General features: G+C 40.6%; 3 protein-coding genes across 6 annotated transcripts in view; 1 reads left to right on the top strand and 2 right to left on the bottom strand.

Annotated features, from left to right (window-relative positions):
* LOC108607489 overlaps positions 1 to 15,336 on the top strand; it is a 38,662-nt gene extending 23,326 nt beyond the window's left edge. For all 4 annotated transcript variants that reach the window (XM_017998334.1, XM_017998335.1, XM_017998336.1 and 1 more), the window contains exons 3-5: positions 10,626 to 11,387; positions 12,880 to 13,214; positions 13,280 to 15,336. In XM_017998334.1, coding sequence (XP_017853823.1) covers positions 10,643 to 11,387; positions 12,880 to 13,214; positions 13,280 to 14,803 — 2,604 coding nt within the window. In that variant the 5' untranslated portion in view covers positions 10,626 to 10,642 and the 3' untranslated portion in view covers positions 14,804 to 15,336. The remainder of the gene's footprint in view (positions 1 to 10,625; positions 11,388 to 12,879; positions 13,215 to 13,279) is intronic.
* Positions 15,337 to 16,823: 1,487 nt separating this feature from the next.
* Positions 16,824 to 17,725, bottom strand: LOC108594457 (thioredoxin-like protein 4A). The gene is made up of 2 exons (XM_017979633.2): positions 17,551 to 17,725; positions 16,824 to 17,457 (listed from the first exon to the last, which is right to left on the bottom strand). The coding sequence occupies exons 1-2, from the start codon at positions 17,626 to 17,628 to the stop codon at positions 17,107 to 17,109; spliced, it is 429 nt and encodes a 142-aa protein (XP_017835122.1). The 5' UTR covers positions 17,629 to 17,725; the 3' UTR covers positions 16,824 to 17,106.
* Positions 17,726 to 17,826: 101 nt separating this feature from the next.
* Positions 17,827 to 19,843, bottom strand: LOC108604987 (actin cytoskeleton-regulatory complex protein pan1). Its single transcript, XM_017994592.2, has 3 exons — positions 19,742 to 19,843; positions 19,195 to 19,651; positions 17,827 to 19,133 (listed from the first exon to the last, which is right to left on the bottom strand). Exons 1-3 carry the CDS (start codon positions 19,841 to 19,843, stop codon positions 17,872 to 17,874), a joined length of 1,821 nt encoding a protein of 606 aa, XP_017850081.1. The 3' UTR covers positions 17,827 to 17,871.
* Between the last annotated feature and the right edge of the window lie 474 nt (positions 19,844 to 20,317).

A 20,317-nucleotide genomic window follows, 5' to 3' on the forward strand; every position in this document is an offset into this window, starting at 1 on the left:
GCCAAAAGGTAAAAAGCAAGCGCAGTCGTTGCAGCTTTCGTTTACACGGCTATCAGATAACTTAATTTGATTTGCTGCACACACACACATACACAATAACTCACTGTCTGTGTGTGTGTGTGTGTGTGTGTCTGTGGCTTTTACGCTCGATTGGCATCGCATTCATTGTTGATTTGCTGCTTGGGCCAACAACAAGCAACAGCCAAAGTTAAATATTGACTGCAATTTTTCATTGCATACTTTTGGGAGCTCGTGACTCCCAGCACACAAGTCAACAAAATCAGCAAAAGCCACAAAGCGCTGCTTAGCATCGCATAACAAATGCAAGCAAATAATCATAAAAATGCAAGCGAATTTACTGGGCGATAATGCCCAAATCTAATGCAAATCTATTTGCTATAAATAACTGAAATTTGTCAGCGCCAAATGCATTCGTGTGTGTGTGTGTGTGTGTGTGTTTGCAACAATAAAAACTCAGGGTCAGCATATGCACATGCCGATAAGCATAACCATTTACTAGCAAGCGCTGCCTGTTTGCCTCGCTGGCATTGCCAAAGTGTCAAAGGTTGGGAGGCGTGTCCTTCGTCCGCGTTTATCCGCAGCGCGCTCAAAATGTCGCAAAATGCCTGCGAATATCAAAAACAGGCAGCCAAGGTTATAGAGGAAATGGCAAGGCGGAATTTAAGTGCACAATGTGTGTGCAAGCTCTGGCAGCTACTTAATGTCAAAAGCAGTCAATGTCGCCCACCCAGACCACCCCAGCCACTCTGTTTTAGCTCTGGCAGTCTCTTGAGGTTAATGATACTTATTATTATCAGCACGTGGCTGGCATTTTATCATTAAAAGCACGCACCAAGCGTTGCGTCTAAGATTACGTATACGCAACGACATGACGCGACGCGACGCTAAGTGTCCAATATATATATATGTCAGCTTTATATAAAGCGTGCTGCACTTAAAATCTTTTGCTGGCGCTCAAGTATGCATGACTATGTAGACTTTTGGGCTCATTTTAAGCGTTGCCTGCCACCACGCTGCTCCCCCCTCGCCTTGGCTGCTTGCTATTGCAACAAGTTGCTTTGCTGCTTAAGTTTGCTCTCAATGAATTTTATAGTTTGCGCTTTTCGCTTGCGACACAAACAAAAATAAAACGAAAAAAGAATTTGTGTCTCTCTCTTGTCTCTCTAAGCTGCTGGCTGTGTGCATTTTTAAATCGCGCTATTATTAAGCTGCGACTAGCCAAGCAAGTTTTATATTAATTTATGCATCAGCTGCTTATTACAACTTGCAACATGCTCTGTTGCCTTGAAGTTTTCCTTGCCCAGCTCAACTTTGAGACGAACTTTGCTTTGTTTAGTTAAAGCAAACAAAATAGCAACAGCAAATAAAAATTGCATTTGTCTATTATGTTATTTTTCATTATATTTTAATTTCAACAAGCAAAATATTGAAACTCTCTTTCAAAGATATTTTGTTTTCAAGCACAACAATTGATTCAAGTCTACTCTTTGCTACTTCGTTATAACTTTAACATATTAAGTATACGCTACTTCAGCCCAGCTGCTCAACCTGTCTACATTTTAATGAGCTTTAGCAGCAGTGGCATAATAAGTAAAACTTATTTAATTAAAATTCGTCTATCAGGCATATAATTAGATTTGTTTTTATATTATATGTATATGTTGCTAAATTAATAAATATGCAAAAGTTAGCAACAATTAAATTCACTATTTTATTTTGCAAACTTGACTAAAATTAATATGATTAATTGTTTTCTGTGGCTAGCTCAAATGCTTGCAACCACAGGCGCAACAGTACCAAAGGCTTTAAGCCCACGCCACGGCCACGGCCACGCCCACACCGCTTGTCACGCCCTCAGAACGTGTTTGTTTGAGGTTACGCGTGGTTTTATGTTCGCTAACTGAACTCTGATTGTGATTGACAGTGTGCAGTCTGCAATTTGAGGTGGCAAACAGGAAAGAGGTCCTTGTTGTGCTGCGAGTGTTGTGAGTAATTTTGAAAAGCGCTCTGGCCAATTAACTTAAATTGGTCAACAGCTGCAGCAAATGCTGTTGCTATATATAAAGTTTATACACAGGCAGCAACAACAACAACAAGTCTCAAGCGTTTGTTTATATTATGCGCTCGCCATAAATCTATTTATTTGTTCGTTAATTGCCTTTGAACTATATTGTGAAATTTGTTTGCATTATGAGTAATGACGCGTTGCGTTAAAATATCAATTTGGCAGCAATAAGAAGCAACAATTGAAATATGACGAAGCGCATGAATAATTTGTGATTTCAATTGGCCGACTTAAACAACTAGGTAAGCTGCTTTTAATGTTAGTTCTGAAGTTTTGTTAATTTCAAAATTTGAAATTTGTATTAAATTTGTACTAATTTTTTACAACTAATTATTTGCTTGCTTATATTTATTTATGCAAGGCCACGGCACTTGAAATATAATTGTAACCAAGCGTGAATGCCGCTGGGAAAACTTGCACAGAGTAAAACTGAAGAGCACACACTAATAAATACTCAACAGTTGCACATTTGAAAATGCAAAAATAACAAAAAAAGAAAAAAGGTCAGTGCAGCTGCAATTGAAACAGAAACTGAATAAAAAATGAAACGAGACGGCGACCATGGATTTTATATTTTCAACACTTTTCTTTTTTGCGCAATTCGGTTGCAAACAAGTTTTTGCTAAAGCTATCTTAACGGTTTTCGCTTCATGCATGTGTGTGTGTGTATTTGCGTGTGTGTGCGTACCTATGTGTGTTTCATGTGAAATTGGCAGCCAGGCGCTCAGCATTTGTAGTAACAGCTTTTGGTTGCTTTGCATAGAGACACGTGTGTTTCCCATAAAGGAGTCTGCATGGCTTTCTATGTATATGTGTGTGTGTGCGTGAGTGTCTCATGCTCATTAATACTTAAGCACACACTGTGCACTGAATGCAGTCAAATCTGTAGCTTGCTGTTGATATTTTCTACCCCATGCCATTCGCTTTTTATCTCATTCCACAAAGCTCACACATAAAAACGCAAAGTTAATGTTTGTCTGGAAAAAAAGAGAAAACTTTTACATATATGTATGTGCGTTCGCTTTTCCCTTTCACTGTGGCTCTCTCCGCTCCCCTCGCTGTTGTTTTGTTATTTTGGGCTGCCTCATAAGCTGCACTTAATTCGCTTACAACAAGCACAAAAGCAGCACCAGCAACAGCAGCAGCTTGCTTGGGTCACAGCTCAGTTTAATGTAGTGTGGCATATTGCGTATACGCAGCGTTGTCATGTGTTTAAGCTGCGTGTTGAGCAAATTTTGCATGATACACTGCACACTTGTCTATTGTAAATTTAATTGGTCTATTACAATAGATATATTTATTTCAATAAACATATTTCTTTCAAAATGAGCTTGCACTGAGTTTAGACAAATATGCCAACATATTTTTAGCAAATTTGTAGCACAGTCTATAAAAAATCTGCTGCCAAACACGCTCAACTTGGCTGGCAGTGCAAATGCGGCAATTGTTGTCGGCAACGCCTGAATTTTATCTAATCTAAATCAAACACGCGTCAGGCCAAAGCACTAAATTTAGCACACAGACAACATTAGCAACAAAAACAATAAGGAAACGACAATTTAATGTAAGCGATAAACCAAATAAATAAAGCAAAGCAAATAAAATGAGCATCAAGTTGCCACGCAAACTGTTACAATGATAAATACATAGAGTAAACAATAGAGTTAGGCAGCAAATTTTAATTTAAAAACAATTTAATATACACAAAAGTAATTTATTTAGCTACAAAGCCTCAATTGATTACTTGACTTTGCAGGCATCATTATTATTATTAATAAAAGTTAATTAAATATGCTTAAATGCAAATGAAATGCCAGCTTAAATATTAAGCAAGGCTAAGCCAACTGGCAGCAGCTGCTTTCGCAGTCTCAGGCCTTAGAATAAATAATTCCAACGCTCTCTCTCTCTCTCTCTTTAGCTTACGCTCTTGCCTATTTTTATATACATATTTATGCAAATAATTGTTTTTGGCGAGTCAGCCGCGTAGAGCAAACTGCACTCTTACTTGGTTGAAAGCTGCTGCTGGGCTGGAGCTGCTGTTGCTGCAGTTTTAATCTTGCCAGCGCAGCAGCTGCTGCATCCTACACAAGGTAAAGGCAAACAAGCGCAAGGCAGAGCGCTGAGAGCGCTGCAGTTGTTAACTCTGATTTAATGGCAATGGCGAAGGCTGGCAGCGCACGCTTCTCTCCCCAAAGTATCTGTGGGCTGGCAGCAGCTTTTGTGCGTTCGACCATATTTAACTGCGGCGCCCACTCTCACTCTCACTCTCCATCTCCCACTCGCTCTCGCTTTCTCTGAGGCAACTCAACGGAAGTGGCTACGTGCTGTGTGCGCTCTGTTTGCGTGCGGCATCATGGAGCTGGACCGGTTACCAGCGTCGTCTACGTGCCACGGACGTTGTTGAGCAGCGCTTTTAATAGGTTAATGGCAACAACAGTAGCTGTGGCAGTGGCAAGAGTTGCAGCTGCCACATTACCACACTCTGGCTCTTGACAGCCCTTTGGCAATATGATAAATACACATTTGGGCCACAGACAACGAGTGTGGGCCATGAATGCACTTTTAAATTACTTAGACACAGCGACTGGCTACAGAGAAAGTTTCAGCAGAGCGAGACTAGCTAGGCTGACCTCTGGGGCTATTGAATCAAAGCGCATTTCCGGGCAGCAATTTGCTCAATTGTGGTAAAAGTTGTTTTTTTATATTCAACTTACTCTAGAGTCGTTTTGCATAAAATGCTCGTAAGTTGTCATAGCCACACACAAGCTGAAAATCTCAGCAGCCCTGACCTCAGCGTTTATGAAAATTAATGACACGTAGCTGCAGCTGCGACTAACAGATACGCTCTAAATAAATATATATATATATTATATAATATATAACACTATACATAGCAAAGCTTATAGGTCACTTTATATTAATAAATAAATAACATTGCAGTTGGTCAGACTGCGCTCGATAACAAAAATCTATCGATGCTTGCATTAACATAAGCTGTATTGCATATTAACATAGTCTGTTAGTATAACAGATCGTTACTTTTTGAATGATCACAAAGTAAATTAAACATGCCAAAGCATATCCAAAGCGAGTTTTTATATAAATTATACTTAAATGCTATAAAATTGAAACTAAACTAAATGCTAGAGAAATAAAATCAAACTACAAAGCCGCAGCTCAGCTCAAGGCAATAGGCGTATAATGGGCAGCAATAGCACACACATAATATGTGTGGCAAGCAGGCGGACAATATGCAATCTGTGCTAGGCACATGCCACACACACACGCACACATATATATATAGATAGAAAACAGATAGAGGGAACAAAGGCGACATGTCAGCGACAGTTGGGAGCAGCAGCAGCGACAACAACAGGCAACAATGGCAACGACAGCAGCTGTGACAAGAGCAAAAAAAAAGAGAGAAAAAAATGCACAAGAAGAATGAGCTCAGATGAGAAGAAGCAGCTGAAGAAAAACTATAATGACAGCCTTTAGACAAAGAGCTGCTGCTGTTGAGCTGCTGGGCGTGTCAAGCGTTAAAGGGGCGGGGGCACAGAACTTTAATGGTGTCAGTAATTGTTAACTCAAGCGACGTTTATATCCTGTGCTGCCAAGAAAGCGAAAAAAATAAGCAACAACACACAAGAAACATTGCGTACTTTGTGGTGCTTTTATTATGCTACAATCTGGCAAACAGCTCGAGACACATACACATACGCACAAGCGGAAAACAAAAAGTCAAGTGTCGTAGACATAAATATATAATAAAGCTGCCGCTTGGCAGCAGCGGCGGCAACAAATGCAAGTAAATTACGTATACGCCCCATGCATGCGTGTGGAGTGCCCTTTTAAGTGCAAATAAACTTGGCAGCAAATTAACTAGCTCTCTCTGCTATAGCATTTAATTAACCCAGCACGCAGCCGCCTGACACTTGACTGCTCACATTTGTCAATTTCATGTCAAACTGTTAGCAACCCAAAAAAAAAAAAAGAAAAGCCAACAACCACAATTAAGTGTAGCACAAAAAAAAAAATAAAAGTCAAACAGAATTTTTATGTGTGGCATGCTTGGCATGCGGCAGTGAAAACAACAACAACGAAACGTCGTTATAAATTTTGTCTAGACGCCTTTTGTCTAGCTGCTGGCCTGACAGCCAACAGGACAGCAACAGCCACAGCAGCTCGCTTTGGACTCTCTCTCTCTCTCTCTCTGTCTCTGTCTCTGTCTCTGGCTCTGTGACTTTGACTGACATTACATCCTGGCTCAATTTCAGTCAATTCGGGCTAGATGGCTCTACGCTCTGCGCTGTCGCCGCTAGCCGCAATTTGTCTGTCATAAAAATTGCCTTAAATTAGTTGTTAATGTGGCACTGTGGCGTGTGGACTGTGCCCTTGGCACAGCTTTTAATTTATAACCTTTGCCTTTGCCTTGTCCGCTATAAATTGTTCGCTTAGTTTAGTCGACGCTCTGTTTATTTTCAGCTTCGGGTGTTAAATTTATTGATTCTTAGTTGTTTTCTTATGCTGGCTTAATGGTTAATTAGTTGAACATCAAAATAAGCGATAGAGCAACTTAATGTGAACTGAATTTTAGTTGTGCTATTCTTAGCTATTTATTTTTAAACAACTTGCTAGATAAACTTGTAGGTTTTAACATTAATTTAAACTTAGCTTTATGAAACTTTCATTGAACTGAACTCAGGTAACTAACTAGCTAATCAATTCCTTTTTGTCCTAGAACTGACGCCTAATAAAATTCTTGTACAATCCGCTTGATAGTTAAAGAGTTAAACTTAATCAAGTATCTATTATTTTAATTATCAAGCGACAAAAATATATTCAATTATAGTTTAATATTTCACTAAACTTTATTTTGCAACACAAACATTTGTTTTTATTTAAATGAAGTTCAGATTCGACTGTGCTTATCTTTTATTTTTCTTTCAGCGCTACTTTGCCTTTGTTATTCGGTTATATTAAGCTCAAACAAAAGTGCCTAATGTGTTTTGCCTGCCCACAAATTGAACTCATTTGGCAAACAAATGTATTTACATGATATACAAATATATCACGTGTTCTTTATATATACATATATTTGATAAATGCGCACAAATCTACGCGTTGTGCCGAAATATTATCTGTGGTCTTCCAAGTGATTAAGCAATAAATAAACCAATTGACAAGTGAGTTATTAACGAGACGGCGGCGGCGGCGGCGGCTTCTGCTGGCCAATTGTCTATGCTAGGCACGTCTGGCTGTTAAATATTTGTGCACAAATTATTGGAAAGTAGACCAAATGGGAAACGTGACACACTTGAAAGGCTCAAATCGACTGCTTTTGACTTTAAGCGCATCATTTGCGCCTCGATGAGCAGGCTAAGGACTTTTTGCGTAACCAAAGCAAAAAAAAAACAGGTTAAGGGTTTTTTGTCTCAACACACACACACACATACAGACATAAACGTAAAACGCTTAGCATTAAAGACAAGCTGAGCAAAGTCGGGGCTGGGGTGGGGTCTGGGTTGGAAGACAAGACAAGGCAATGTGTGTAACAATGCCGCCAAATGAAATAACAAAAAACATGGCCATAACAATAAAAGGCACAACAATAAGCAGTAACAAACAAGCATGTCGAACGGATGAGCAAGGACATGCCAGGACGCGGCGGGAAGAGGCTGCCAGCTTAGCGTTATGTTTTTGTTAAATGGAGGCAAAACTTCGAGGTTGGGCTTTCATTATTGTCTAGGCAGAAGCTGTGCCTTAATGCTAATAAGCTAAACAGTTAGACTGTCAAAATTGCCTCACCGAGTTGTCCTTGGGCAACATTTTGCAATTTATTAAATGCGAGCGAGCAATTGCTTAAGAAAATTTCTTTCTTCGAAATTATGCAACGAGCAATAATATTCTGCTTTTCATTTTCATTTTCATTTACTTAATGCGTTTGCAAGCTGCTTAAGTTTAAATGGCGATTTATACTGCTGTGTGTGTGTGTGTGTGTGTAAAATGTGGTTGTATTTAATACTACAATGCTGTCCATTTGCATAGCAACAAGCAGCAAAAATAACAAAAGCTGCTACAAATTTAATTGAAATTAAACAAACAATATAGCTATAAAGAAAATGTAATATTTATAATTCATATGTTATAAGTACAAGTATTTTATTTAAAACAAAACATAAATTCTTATGCTCTAGTTGCACACTGTGCGTATGCGTTATATTTTTTTCCTTTGTCATAACGCCTGAATACACATGAATGATTTCTTTGTGGAGCCAAAACTCAAAGCACAACTCAATTTCAATGTGGCAACTACAACATGAGCAACAATAACAATAGCTGAAGGCATAAGCCACATACATATAAATGAATATACATGTATAAATATATATAAGTTTGTTATACATACATACATATGTATAATTTCAATTGATTTGCCGTCAAATTCGTTGCGTTGCTGTGTTAAAAGGCAAATATATGTGCCTGTGTCAAGTTCACACACACAAACACACACATACACACACACACAGCTGTGCTATTAACATTGATGAATTATTATTTGAACATTGCGCATACGCAACGTCAGTCCCGAGGCCCAAGTCAAGTTGAGGCCTTTGTTTGCATTGGCCTGGGCCAACAGCTAACCACAATCATTCATCATGTTGCGCTACTACAACAACAACATCAACAAATGTTACAACAACAAGAACATTTTGTGGTTAGTTTGACTGACCATTTGGCGCTCGTTTATCCAACGCCTTGACATCGATATGCTGTTGATACACACTTTCAGCGCTAATGTTATACTCAGTTTCAGGCTCCTGACTGAATTTCTATTTGTGTGCCTACGTGTGTGTTTTTGTACATTTTCCTTTTGCCCTCAATTCGGGCCTGAGCGCAATTAACAGCTTTTCTCTCTTTCTCTCTGTGAGTGTGTGTGTGTGTGTGTGAAATCCCCAGAGTCTGGTAATCCATCAATAGAAATAAACTGTTGGACTCAACACTTGAGCAAGAGCTCAAGCTAAATTGCTAACGAAATTAGATTTTGGTGCCAAGAAAGAAAATTAAGCAATAAGCAAAAACTTTGGCCATTTGCAAAAGAAATTGAGAAACTTTATTGCATTAAAAATCAACTAATTTAAACTTTAAACATCAAGTTGCCAGGCAATTCACTTTTTATTGGAAACTATCTATTGTAACTTAAGCGCATTAAAGAGCGCACAGTTGAGCAATGATAGCAAAAGTGAAAAGTCATTAAAAATCACTTGAAACTGCTTAGACTGCAATTTGAGTTAACTTTTTTTTTCGCTTGCTTGCTTGCCTGCCTGCTAGCTCTTCTTTCTGCCCAGGAGGAACACAAATTATGGCCAATGCATAATGGCCATTAAAAACTTTTTTCTTCACGCTCAACATTTTTTACGCTTTTTTTGCTTTCTGCTGCGTTGTCTGTAAAAATAGCCCGCCTGATGAAAGAGCGCAAATAAAACATGAAGAAATTTGCTAAAGCGTAACAGGCGTTGCTTCGGTGAGTGTGTGGGTGGGTGGATGGTGAGGGGGTGGACACATTAGAGCAAAACTTTTACAATAATCATTTGGCAGCGACGGTTTGGGCAGTTTTCGTGCTGACAGCGCCAGGCGCGTATCCTTGGCCAAAAGCACAAAAGCGCCAGAAGAATGAAATAACCAACTAAAACTAAACTGAACAAAAAAAAGTGAGAAAGGAAGAGAGCAAAAAAAAAACGAATACAACTCAGTTAGTGAATTCAGCAGAGCAAACGCAAACGCGGACTGTCAATACAAAAACGAACAATTAGATGGCCAGCTATGTGGCCAGAGCGAAAGAGACAAGCATCTGCATTGTGAGCGTGAGCGAGATAGCATGAAACAGGCTGAAACAGGCAACAGGCAGCAGCAGGCTTGGCCTTCTGAATTATTGAGCGTGCAACTTGTTGAAAATCCAAGGATATCATAAAACTCTCAACACACACACACAGGCACATACATTTATAAATGTATGTAACTTTAATTTACTCATTTCGCAACAAAATGTTAATAATTTACCAAGTAATTTCCCAAAGGCACGTTAGAGAACGCGCGCTAAAAAACAGCAAAAAAAAAAAAATAAAAAACAATTAAAAACTTTGGCGTAAAGAAATGTGCCAAGAAAATGTTTTCAGCGTAGCTTATGCTGCATGAGTTGATGGTCTTTTAATTGCTCTTAGGGGCGTGAGCTGTGTGCTTAGACTTTTATTTAACAAAGCGCATTAGAGCGTTGCATAAAGGAAAGTCAAGTAGATGAATATGACTGCAATTTGTTATAGAAAAGTTAAAACAATTTAAATTGTTAACTTTTAAACTATACCGTACTTTAAACAAATTGGCAATTCTAATTTAAGCAGCACTAAATCAATTTCTGTTTGATATACGTGCTAAAAGTTTGTTTGCCTTTGCTTAAACCAGTTTCAATTAATAAACTTTTAATGAAAATATCTTTGTTCTCAACTAATAAAGCTTTTTTTATATTTATTTTTGATTGCAGAAAATGTTTCAATAGAGATGGCCAAACTTTCACGACGTCCACCGTCGTCAGCAGCCACGCCCACAACAGCAACAGCAACTACAACAGCTAGTGCAGCAACAACAACAACAACAACTGCAACTGTTAATCATGCACAGCAACAACAACAACAACTGCAGCGCAGCGCTCGCTCATTCAGCCACAGAAATTCTAAAGCTGCCGCCTTTGTGGACCCGGACGCGAGCTCTGCGCACGATACGTTGCTTTTGCCGCCAGCACCATCGCCATCGCCGACGCACAACAACAACAACTATAATAGTCACACTGCCGCTGCCACGCCCACTCCCGCTGCTGTTACTGCCACGCCCTATATGCCGCTGCTGCCGCCGGGTGAACGCAATCTGACCGATGCGGAAAATGCTGCTGAGCGTGCGCGCATTCGCGAAGAGTTCTTTGCCACCTATGACGTGATGACCGGTGTGCGCATCGCCGCAACGCTCGGCGGTTTCTTTGGTCTCATGGTGTTCCTTATTGTGTGGAAAAGTCGCAGCAGCAGCAACGAAACGCTCAAGGTGCTCAAGGATCCCAAAATGGCAGCCGTTGCTGCCGTCTGCATGCAGGAGGAGGAGGAACGCGAGTTGCAGGAGGCAATTGTAGCCACGGGCATGTCCATATATCCGGATGAATACGATGCTTTGGTCTATCGACGTCAGCGCATGCTCTCCCTGGGCAATGTCAGCGCCCCGCCGTTACTCAATCGTGGCTACCGCTGCGGCTCTGTGGGTGAGTCACCAAACAAAATACTTACCCTACATACCTTCTGTCTCCAAGTACTTACCTTAGCCACACTTCGGTTTTTACCCAATTCAAATAGAATTTAGTTCTTTCTAAGTCTAATACTATAAACAATAATCAATCAACAACACAAGGTTGTGTTGCACGCTAGCAACAATTGTTGCTTGTACGTCAACGACCAATGGTTGTCACACATTAGCAATAATTGCTGCTTGTACATCAACATTTAATGATTTGTACATCAATAACCAAAGGTCGTCGCACGTTAGCAACAATTGCTGCTTATACATCAACAATTAACGCTACCAAAAATTGTTGCTTTGTACATCAACTGACAATGATTGCACAATGGTTGTACGTAACAATAAAACGTTTAAATAAAAAAAAAGTAACCAAACAAGACACTTTTCTGCAAAATGTCAAAAATTCATTAGCCTGTAATTCAGGCGAAATCTCATCCGAGCCTTGTTGAACTAGTGAGATGGCAATAAGAAGTACAACGCATTCTAAACTTGGAAAGTCTAGCGATTTCGATTATTTGGCAAAACTGATGTAAACACCCTGTAAAATTGCCAAAAATGATGCCGTCTTCCTTTCTTATCACCTTCTAACTTTGAGAAAGCTAATCTTCAGAGCATAGAAAAATATCGTCACAGAAGATTGAGTTGGTAGGCTTTAATGAGATTACGTCATGAATACCTTAATAAACATATGCCTGTTGTTCTAGATCCATCAAAATAAGACTTGGTTTTTGGGAAACGAAGTTCGGCAAGAAACAAATGCTGAAGTGAGAAACGTTTGGTTTAATCTTCAAAACTTGGCCAAAAGTATAACTCAGTTAAAAAAAATCCGATCCATATGCTTTATACGACAATATGTCGGCGTGGAAAGCACAATAACATGAGTATACGGTTGTATGATATAAGGAAATATTGGCAAGTTATGAAAACAAAAATAGTATAACTGAAGCAAGATAAATATTTTGTGAAATAATCGCATCTTTGATAAGTCGAATTCAGCGAAATTCGCATTCCCAGAAATTGCGGAAGTTTCATGCCTTGTTAGACTCGTGAGATGCATAAGAATAACATTTTTTAGTAGTTAGTAGTTAGGCTTAATTTAATCATGAGATTGTAAATAAACATATGTTGTTAAGTTTGATCAATAAAAAAATTGTTTTGACAAAGTTATGGCAATAAATCCAATGCCAAAGAGCTACTTTTTGCTTAATTTCAAACTTTGCGAAGCTATAACTCAGCTAAAAAAAATCCGATTGAACTGTTTTACACAATTTTATGTTGGTATTGAATACAAAATTAAAATAAAAGTACTGTGTGTAAACTAGCAACCAAAAGTTGTTGTTGTGTTTGAACTATTTCAGGACTTGTTTTTTTTTCATATGAGGAATGAACGTTTTTTATTGCATACATAGTTTTATACTGTAAAAAATAAATAAAATAAAAAAAAAATTATTTTTCAGGTGGCGTTGCAGCACCCGGTGCCGTTGGCTATAGTTATCTGCTGGAGCCGCCTCGCCGCTTTTCCTACTCGGCCGTGTCTGCAGGCGGCGCCAGCGCTGGGCCAGGACGTCGAAAAAGTGGCTCAGAGTCATCGCGCATATTTAGCAATTATCCGATGGGCGGCAGTTTTGGCACCGATGATTATTTCATGGAGACGGACGATGAGCTGGAGCAGGAGGAGTATATGCAGCGTGATGCGCGGGATGAGGAGCGGGAGGAGCAACAGCAGCAGCATCATCATCAGCGAAACGATTCCACGCGCAGCAAGCAGGGATTTCTGTCGGTGCCCATGCCGGTGAGTTGAAAAAGAAGAAAAGCAAGTAATTGAAAATAAATTAATTGATATTTTGAATTGCTTAGGGCCACGACTCGCGTCGCAGCAGCGCCATGACTTGCTGCAGCACGGACAGTTCCTACCTGGAGCGGCGCACCTCGGCCTATACGCTGGGCATGAGCAACTTGCCGCCAACGCTGCAGCGTAAACTGTCGACCGCCTCCCGTACGTCCAGCATAGAGAACTGGGACTATTACTATCCGGATATACAGGTGATACAGCCGACGCCAAAGGCATCGCCATGTCCCTCGGAGCGCAGTCTGCATGAGCCAAGCAAAACTAACTGTTCGGTGCTGGGCACTGCGGCGCTAAGTGCGCCCAGCTTCAAACCCAAGCATAGCATAGTGTCCTATGATCCGGAGAGTGCGCAGGCGGGTCGCAAACAGCAGATACATTCAATAAGCGCGGACACTGTCGATGTATATCCGTACAATCAAGCTCCGGAGCTGACAAAGGCAGCGACAGCGGCATCGCCCGAGGAGACGCAGGAGCTGCGCTTGGGCGTGGGCGCGGGACGGAAGCTGACGCTAGTGGAGCTGCAGCGCAATGTGGAGAGCAACAACAACAGCTTTCCCTATACGGCGAATGTGAATGCCACGACAGCTACAGCGACGGTTACGTCGAGCAGCATAAGCGTCGACAGCACGCCCGTGAGTCTGGAGCGGCTCAATGGCAGCTTGAGCATGAATCTAAAGCGTGCACCGCTTGCCTCGCTAAGTTCCTTTAAGATCTCCTCGCTGGAGTGCGCAGACTCGGAGCTGCGCAGCCTCGAGGAGGACTCTGTCTTTGCCGCGGACACAGACGACGATATGCAGCAGCTAAGCAGCGATAGCGAGGAGCAGTCAATACCTAAGCCCAAGTCCGTGTCCATGGCTGCTGTGTTGCCCTTGAAGCGTTTGAGTCTGACGGGCGCACGTCCGCGACGTCCACAGCTGCAGCGTCATCGCACCATCGGCGCTTGTCCCGCTGAGGCAGTTACTCCGCCGCCAGCGCCGCCACCACCACCACTGGAGACACATTTTGGCCTAAACGTTGCAGTTGCGCCCACACAGCGGCCACGTGGCGAGCTGCTGCAGCAGCACAGCGATACACAGACGACCACCACCAATACAACAGAGGAGGATACCTGTTCCACTCTTAATACAGAGCTGGATGTGGGCCCACATGCCTCGCCTGTGGCAGGCGGCGAGTCTGCCACGCATACGCAATACAGCAGCCTCAATACGGTTATAAGTCTGACGCCCAATACGCAGCTTGAGTTGCCGCTGGGACATGATGCCTGCGCTTCCAGCATTTCGGACTCGATTATTTGCATGCCCGCCTCATTGAAGCAGCTTATACTTCGTGGCGGCAATGGGGGCAGTGCGCAGCAGCTGCAACAGGAGCATGCCACAGGCACGCCAGCTGTGGTCTTGGAGCTGCCATTGATCAGACTGCCGCTAGAGCAGCAGCAGCAATTAGAGCAGGAGCAACAACAACAGTTGGATGTGGTGGTGGATCCCAGTTTGCCCGGCACGAGCAGAAAGTGGTCTAAGGAGACGCTATTCTAGCCCAGCTTGTTGCCACAGTGCCATACACGAGCTTAACAAACTCCACTCAACGTTTTTTTAGGCTAAACAACAGAGCTTGCAACAACAACAACAGATAATTAAAAACTATTAAACAAATACTAAGCAAAAGGCGCACCCAGCTATAGTTCAAGAAATAAATATATATAAAATTGTTTAAAGTGAAAAAGCAGAAGCCACAACAACAACAACAACAACAACGTATTCGTACTTAGAGACTGTTTGTCTATTAATTGTTAATAGAACTCTAAACGTTAAGTAGTGATACTCGGATTTATTTTTCGCAAACTATCTTAATAAACAATGAAATACACGCATATGTATGTGTGTACACGTATGTACCTACATTAAGTCAACGTAACAGATACATATATAAGTTGCATGCGCATATATATTTCTATATAGTACACGTAGCATGCCAGCCAGCAAGTCAGCCAGCCAACAATAAGAACAACAACAACAGCAAAAACAAAAACAGTTAACTGTCTTTCTATCTAATGCAATCTATGAAAAAAACTGTGTCTTTCATATTCAAAGCTTTGGCTTGAAATATATATAACATTAATTTCAATTTTCTAAATTTTCTTTAATCCAACTATAAAAACGTTTCCAAACAGCAAACTAAACAAAAAGTATTCTCTTAGTGTCTTAAACAGCAGCCAATACATACTTCAAGTATTAAAAAAATATATATAGCATTCTTATATATAGATTGTGCACACAATAACTGATTTACACACACACACATACATACATACATTTTTACAGATAGCTGAAAAATAAACATAAAGACCTCGTTAAGCATTAGTCGAACTAATTAGCTCTTCATTCTTGTTCTCTCAACTTCATCAAACCTTTTTCAAGCATTTTCCTCAAAGGCAATTCAAATTCACTAAGTAAATTGTTGCATATTATACATACTATAAATTAATTAGTTGTTGTCTCAGAAATAATATTATTAATAATTATAATGTTGTTTGAGCAAAGAGCAAAGCATAAAAATTTGTTATACTAGTATAAACAATTTCCTAACTCATCCCACCTACGCATCTCTATTTTTCTATGAAAATGCATTTGCTCCACAAGTGAGAAAACAAAAGTTATTTAACAAAATGATAATTATAATAACTTGTATTTTTCAACAAGGAAATAAAAAACCAAAAAAATAAAGTCAAATCAAAAACATAATTATTGATTATAATTAATAATAGTATGTAAACGAAAATTATGACTAGAGCTGCATTTTGCGTCGTTTGTGTGGGAAGGAGAATTCAATGAAACCTATTTAGAGACTTTCTCACATGCCTGAGCCTAATTTGTACCTATCCTATATATGCATAAGTGTAAATCGAGCCCTATTTGAAAATATTTTTAAATGCTAGTAAGTATTTTATACCGCATAGGCAAAGGTATATCAACAACAACAAAAAATATACATATATAAATTAATAAAACATATAACTATTTAATTGTTGGTTAAATGCTGAAAAGGAATAAAACCATCGTAGTGTTAAATTTGTTTCAAACGAGCAACTGAAAAAAAATATTATCTAATAATAATGTAGCTAAAAGTATATTGAATAATAAATACAAGAAGAAAAAACTATAAGTCAAGCAGTAGCAGAACCAATTGTTAAATCTAAGCTTAAGGCCCAAACGAAACGAACAATAATAATGAGGATGGCAAAAATGTAAGCAAAGGGTTCAGTTTTCAAAGTTTATTTGTTTATAATACTCAATTTGCTTTTATACTTTTGTACTAACATGTATTTTCTTTTAAGCTACTTTCCAAACTTCTAATTTCCACAAAAAGAAAACAATTGTACCTATAGCTAAACTTTTAATACAATTGGTAAAGCTGATAAGAAAACAACTGAAAGCAATTGAAAAATATACTATTAAATACAGTTATAAGCCAAAGAGCTATTAAACCAAAACGAAAAAACAAAACTTAGTTAAATGTTATACATATATATAAAGTGTAAAAAAAAACCAAATTAAATTGATGTAAATGTTAGCGATTTATGAGAAATGTGACAAAAAAAAAACAAGAACATGAAAACAAATAAACCAAACTGAAAAATACTTATACACAAAAGCTGTGGAAAATAGTGTCATTCAATGGGACTATATCATTTCGAGTATACGGCAAATAAGCTAATTGCATGAATGTTGCCCAAGTCACTTTTGTTTACATTGTGTGTATCATTAGACTATACAACGATTTTAAGCTTAATCTTTTTCTCCAAAGAAAATTATCAGTTTCATTTAAAATACTTTATTGCTTAGTATCTGTATTTGGTGGAGTAATCCTTGGGTGAAACAACGAGACCACGTCCTTTGCGTGCTCCTCTATAAACTGTTTCCACTATGTCTATCATTTCCTGCTTATCCTCCAGCGGCCAGTTGATCTTGTTGTTGTTACCCGTTCCCAAATCAATCATAATATGTTTGTTGCGGAAGAAGAACATCACTGTGCATGGATCATACAATTCGTACATCTTGTTAAAGTCTGGCACCTCTGTTATGTCCACTAAGTAGATGACAGCAAAGTTTTTTACTTTTTCCGCTATGCTATACATGACCTCGTCCATTTTCATGCACGCTGGGTCCCAATCGTGACCAAAGCGTATGACCTACAAATACCACAAGGTGTTAATATTTGAGACGCCACTGTATGCCGCTGCGGCCGCAAATCACAAATTTGCGGCATGGCGTTATTTACTCACCACCACACGATCTTCTTCCGATAATATGGCCTGATCAACTTGCCAGCCATTGTGTAAATGTGGCAGCATATACGACATCTTGGCGTTTGTTTAAATTACTTCTTATTCGCAATGATTTAACAAACGTAAACAAAACGCACACAGCTGCCAAGTGTGACCGTATTAAAATATTCACTGGCTGACACTGGCAAATTAGCCAATTGCTATCGATAGCTGTCGATAATCTTTGGCGCCGTCAGCTTAAAAAGTTTTAACTTAAATTCAAATTTTTGTAAATTATTGTGTTTTATTAGCCGTAACTAGTTTGTAGCGTCGTTTTCATCAGTTTAAATATTTCTGCTTAAAGTTATCAATGTGCTCCAGCACCTTAACTGTCATATCGTTAATATATTCGTCTCTGCTCTGCTGCGTATAATAGGGCAAGCTGCGCCGCGTCTGATAATGGTTTGGCAAGTTTACCTTGTGGCGGCCAATGGACTTGATAATTAGCCACAGAATGTAGAAACTAAACCAGACTGTAAAGTACAGGGGTATGTACCAGAGCTTGCGGCCAATGTAGAAGTAACTGTACTTTTTAACGCGAGGCTGATCTGGAGGTGGTGGCGGCGGTGGTGGTGGTGGCGGTGGAGGCGGCGGCGGCGGTGGCGTTGTTGTAGGTGGCGGAGGAGGATGATGATAATGTGGGTGATGATGATCGTAAATAAGTTCTGTATACGAAACATCTGGATACGAATGATAAGGATAGTCTGGAATATGTTCTGGATAATGATCGTGATGATGCTCATGTTCATCATGGTGCTCGAAATCATGTGCGGGGACGTGTTCGTGATCATGATCGTGATCTGCAGGCATGGGCGCTGCTGACTCTGGATGTTCCTCCAGCCAGCCAGGCGGCGGTGTGGCATACTCCATATTGGGATCATATTTGTTATCATCTGTATGCACACCTTGCTGCAGCACAGGTAGCGCACCATCATCGGCGCCACCGGCACCATCAGTAGGAGCTGCGTTATCTCCATTTCCCGCATCAGAGTCTCCATCCATGCCAGCATCTCCATCCATAGGCATGCCTGCATCTGCGCCATTGCTTGGAGCAGCGCCAGCATCTTTACCAGCTTGATTCTGCGCAGGTGCATTATCCTGTGCGCTGGCTGGCAGCACTCCAATGACGTCGTCATTTTCCGGATCATCATCAGCAGCAGGCGCTGGTGCAGAGGAAGCACTGGGCATGCTAGCAGCAGGCTGCTTGTCACCTTTGGGGGGCAAGGCTACTGGCCCCGGATAAACATAGCCCGAGGAGCTGATGGGTGGACCGGGATAAGAATAGCCGGCACTGCCGGAAGCTGGCGGCAGGTAGCTGGTCACAGCATCTGAGGCTTGCGGCAATCTCACATCTTGACCTGGTCCTGGATACTTGTTGTTGAGTGGCGGAAACGCATAAGTATCTCTTGGTGGCGCAAATGATTGCACTGTGTTGGATCCGGCAGCAACATGGCTGGGATTGTGCTGATGATGATGATTGTGTGCCTGATCCTTGAAAATGTTCGAGGCGACAGCTTGTCCTGGCGCAAAGCGATCCGAAGCTGCAAGAGTTGGCGAAGCTGAGAAATGTTTCAATTATGTTTGCCAGTAAGGACTGCTTACCACGATTGTAGCCTGAGTTGGAGCTCTGATAGCGATTCGGCTTGGGATATATTCTCTTTTGACCGCCACGTGTTGCGCTCTTATAAGGCTGCGGTCGAGCGGCCTTGATAAGCGGCGATATAAGCTGGCCAAATGGATACGAAGTGCGATAATCTACTGCGCGTCCAGTGGAAGCCACACTTTCCAATGGCTGCTCACTGGAAAATGCTTCCTCTGCTGCCACCTGTGGCACGCTTATTGGAGTAACAAACACTGGCAAAGCTGCCGCTGCTGCTGGCTCCGGCGTGTTTACTTCAAGCGGCTTAGCCGGCTCTGGCTGATGATTGTATGGTATGGGCAATGGCAGATCCGTCGTCGTCGTCGTAGTAGTTGTTGTTGTTGTGGATACAACATTATCACTTGAATTAAAGCTGCATAAAATAAATTTTATTTTAGTATGAATTAAATAAATTTCATGTCACACTCACATTTTGGGAAATATTAAATCCGTATTGAGTGCTTTAAAGATGCGTGGTCCTTGATCTGTTGCGCCAGCATTGCCGCTCACCAAGACTTGCGAATACCCGAGCACCTGTTGAGGCAACAGTATGAAGCCCAAAAACAGCGCCAGGCCCACTAAAAGCGTCACATGGACGCTTAACTTTGTCATTACACTTATTTTATGTTTATTATTTAAGCACAGGACACTTGAACGTAGTTGTTTATATAAATATCCTTGCTTAACGGCTCATATCCATTTGAGCGCTCTTAAGCTTGACTGTAGCGCGTCGCGTATGAAACTCGAATCCAGTTGATGTCTCCGAGGCGTAATGGTTTTATCTCAGCTTTCAACGTGCGCAGTTTTGATTTCGTTTTTTCATGACCCAGTTTAAGAGCTAAAAGGTGCTACTAGAATTGATCTAAATACGTTAGTACATACAAATCTATATGGAGCTATGGACAGCACTTTCATTTCGTTGTCATCTGTCCCTCTCTTGCTCGCTCTGAGGTGTTAATTAATTTTTACTCCACATATTGTGGATTGCTGGCCATAACTGCCGTTAGGTTCTTTAGCATTCAGCTGCTGTTTTTCCAAAACACCATGGTACAGCCGTCTTCATATATATCTTATGCTGTCTTTGGG

This window comes from Drosophila busckii, chromosome 2L (genome assembly GCF_011750605.1).
Source record: "Drosophila busckii strain San Diego stock center, stock number 13000-0081.31 chromosome 2L, ASM1175060v1, whole genome shotgun sequence".
NCBI lineage: Eukaryota > Metazoa > Arthropoda > Insecta > Diptera > Drosophilidae > Drosophila > Drosophila busckii.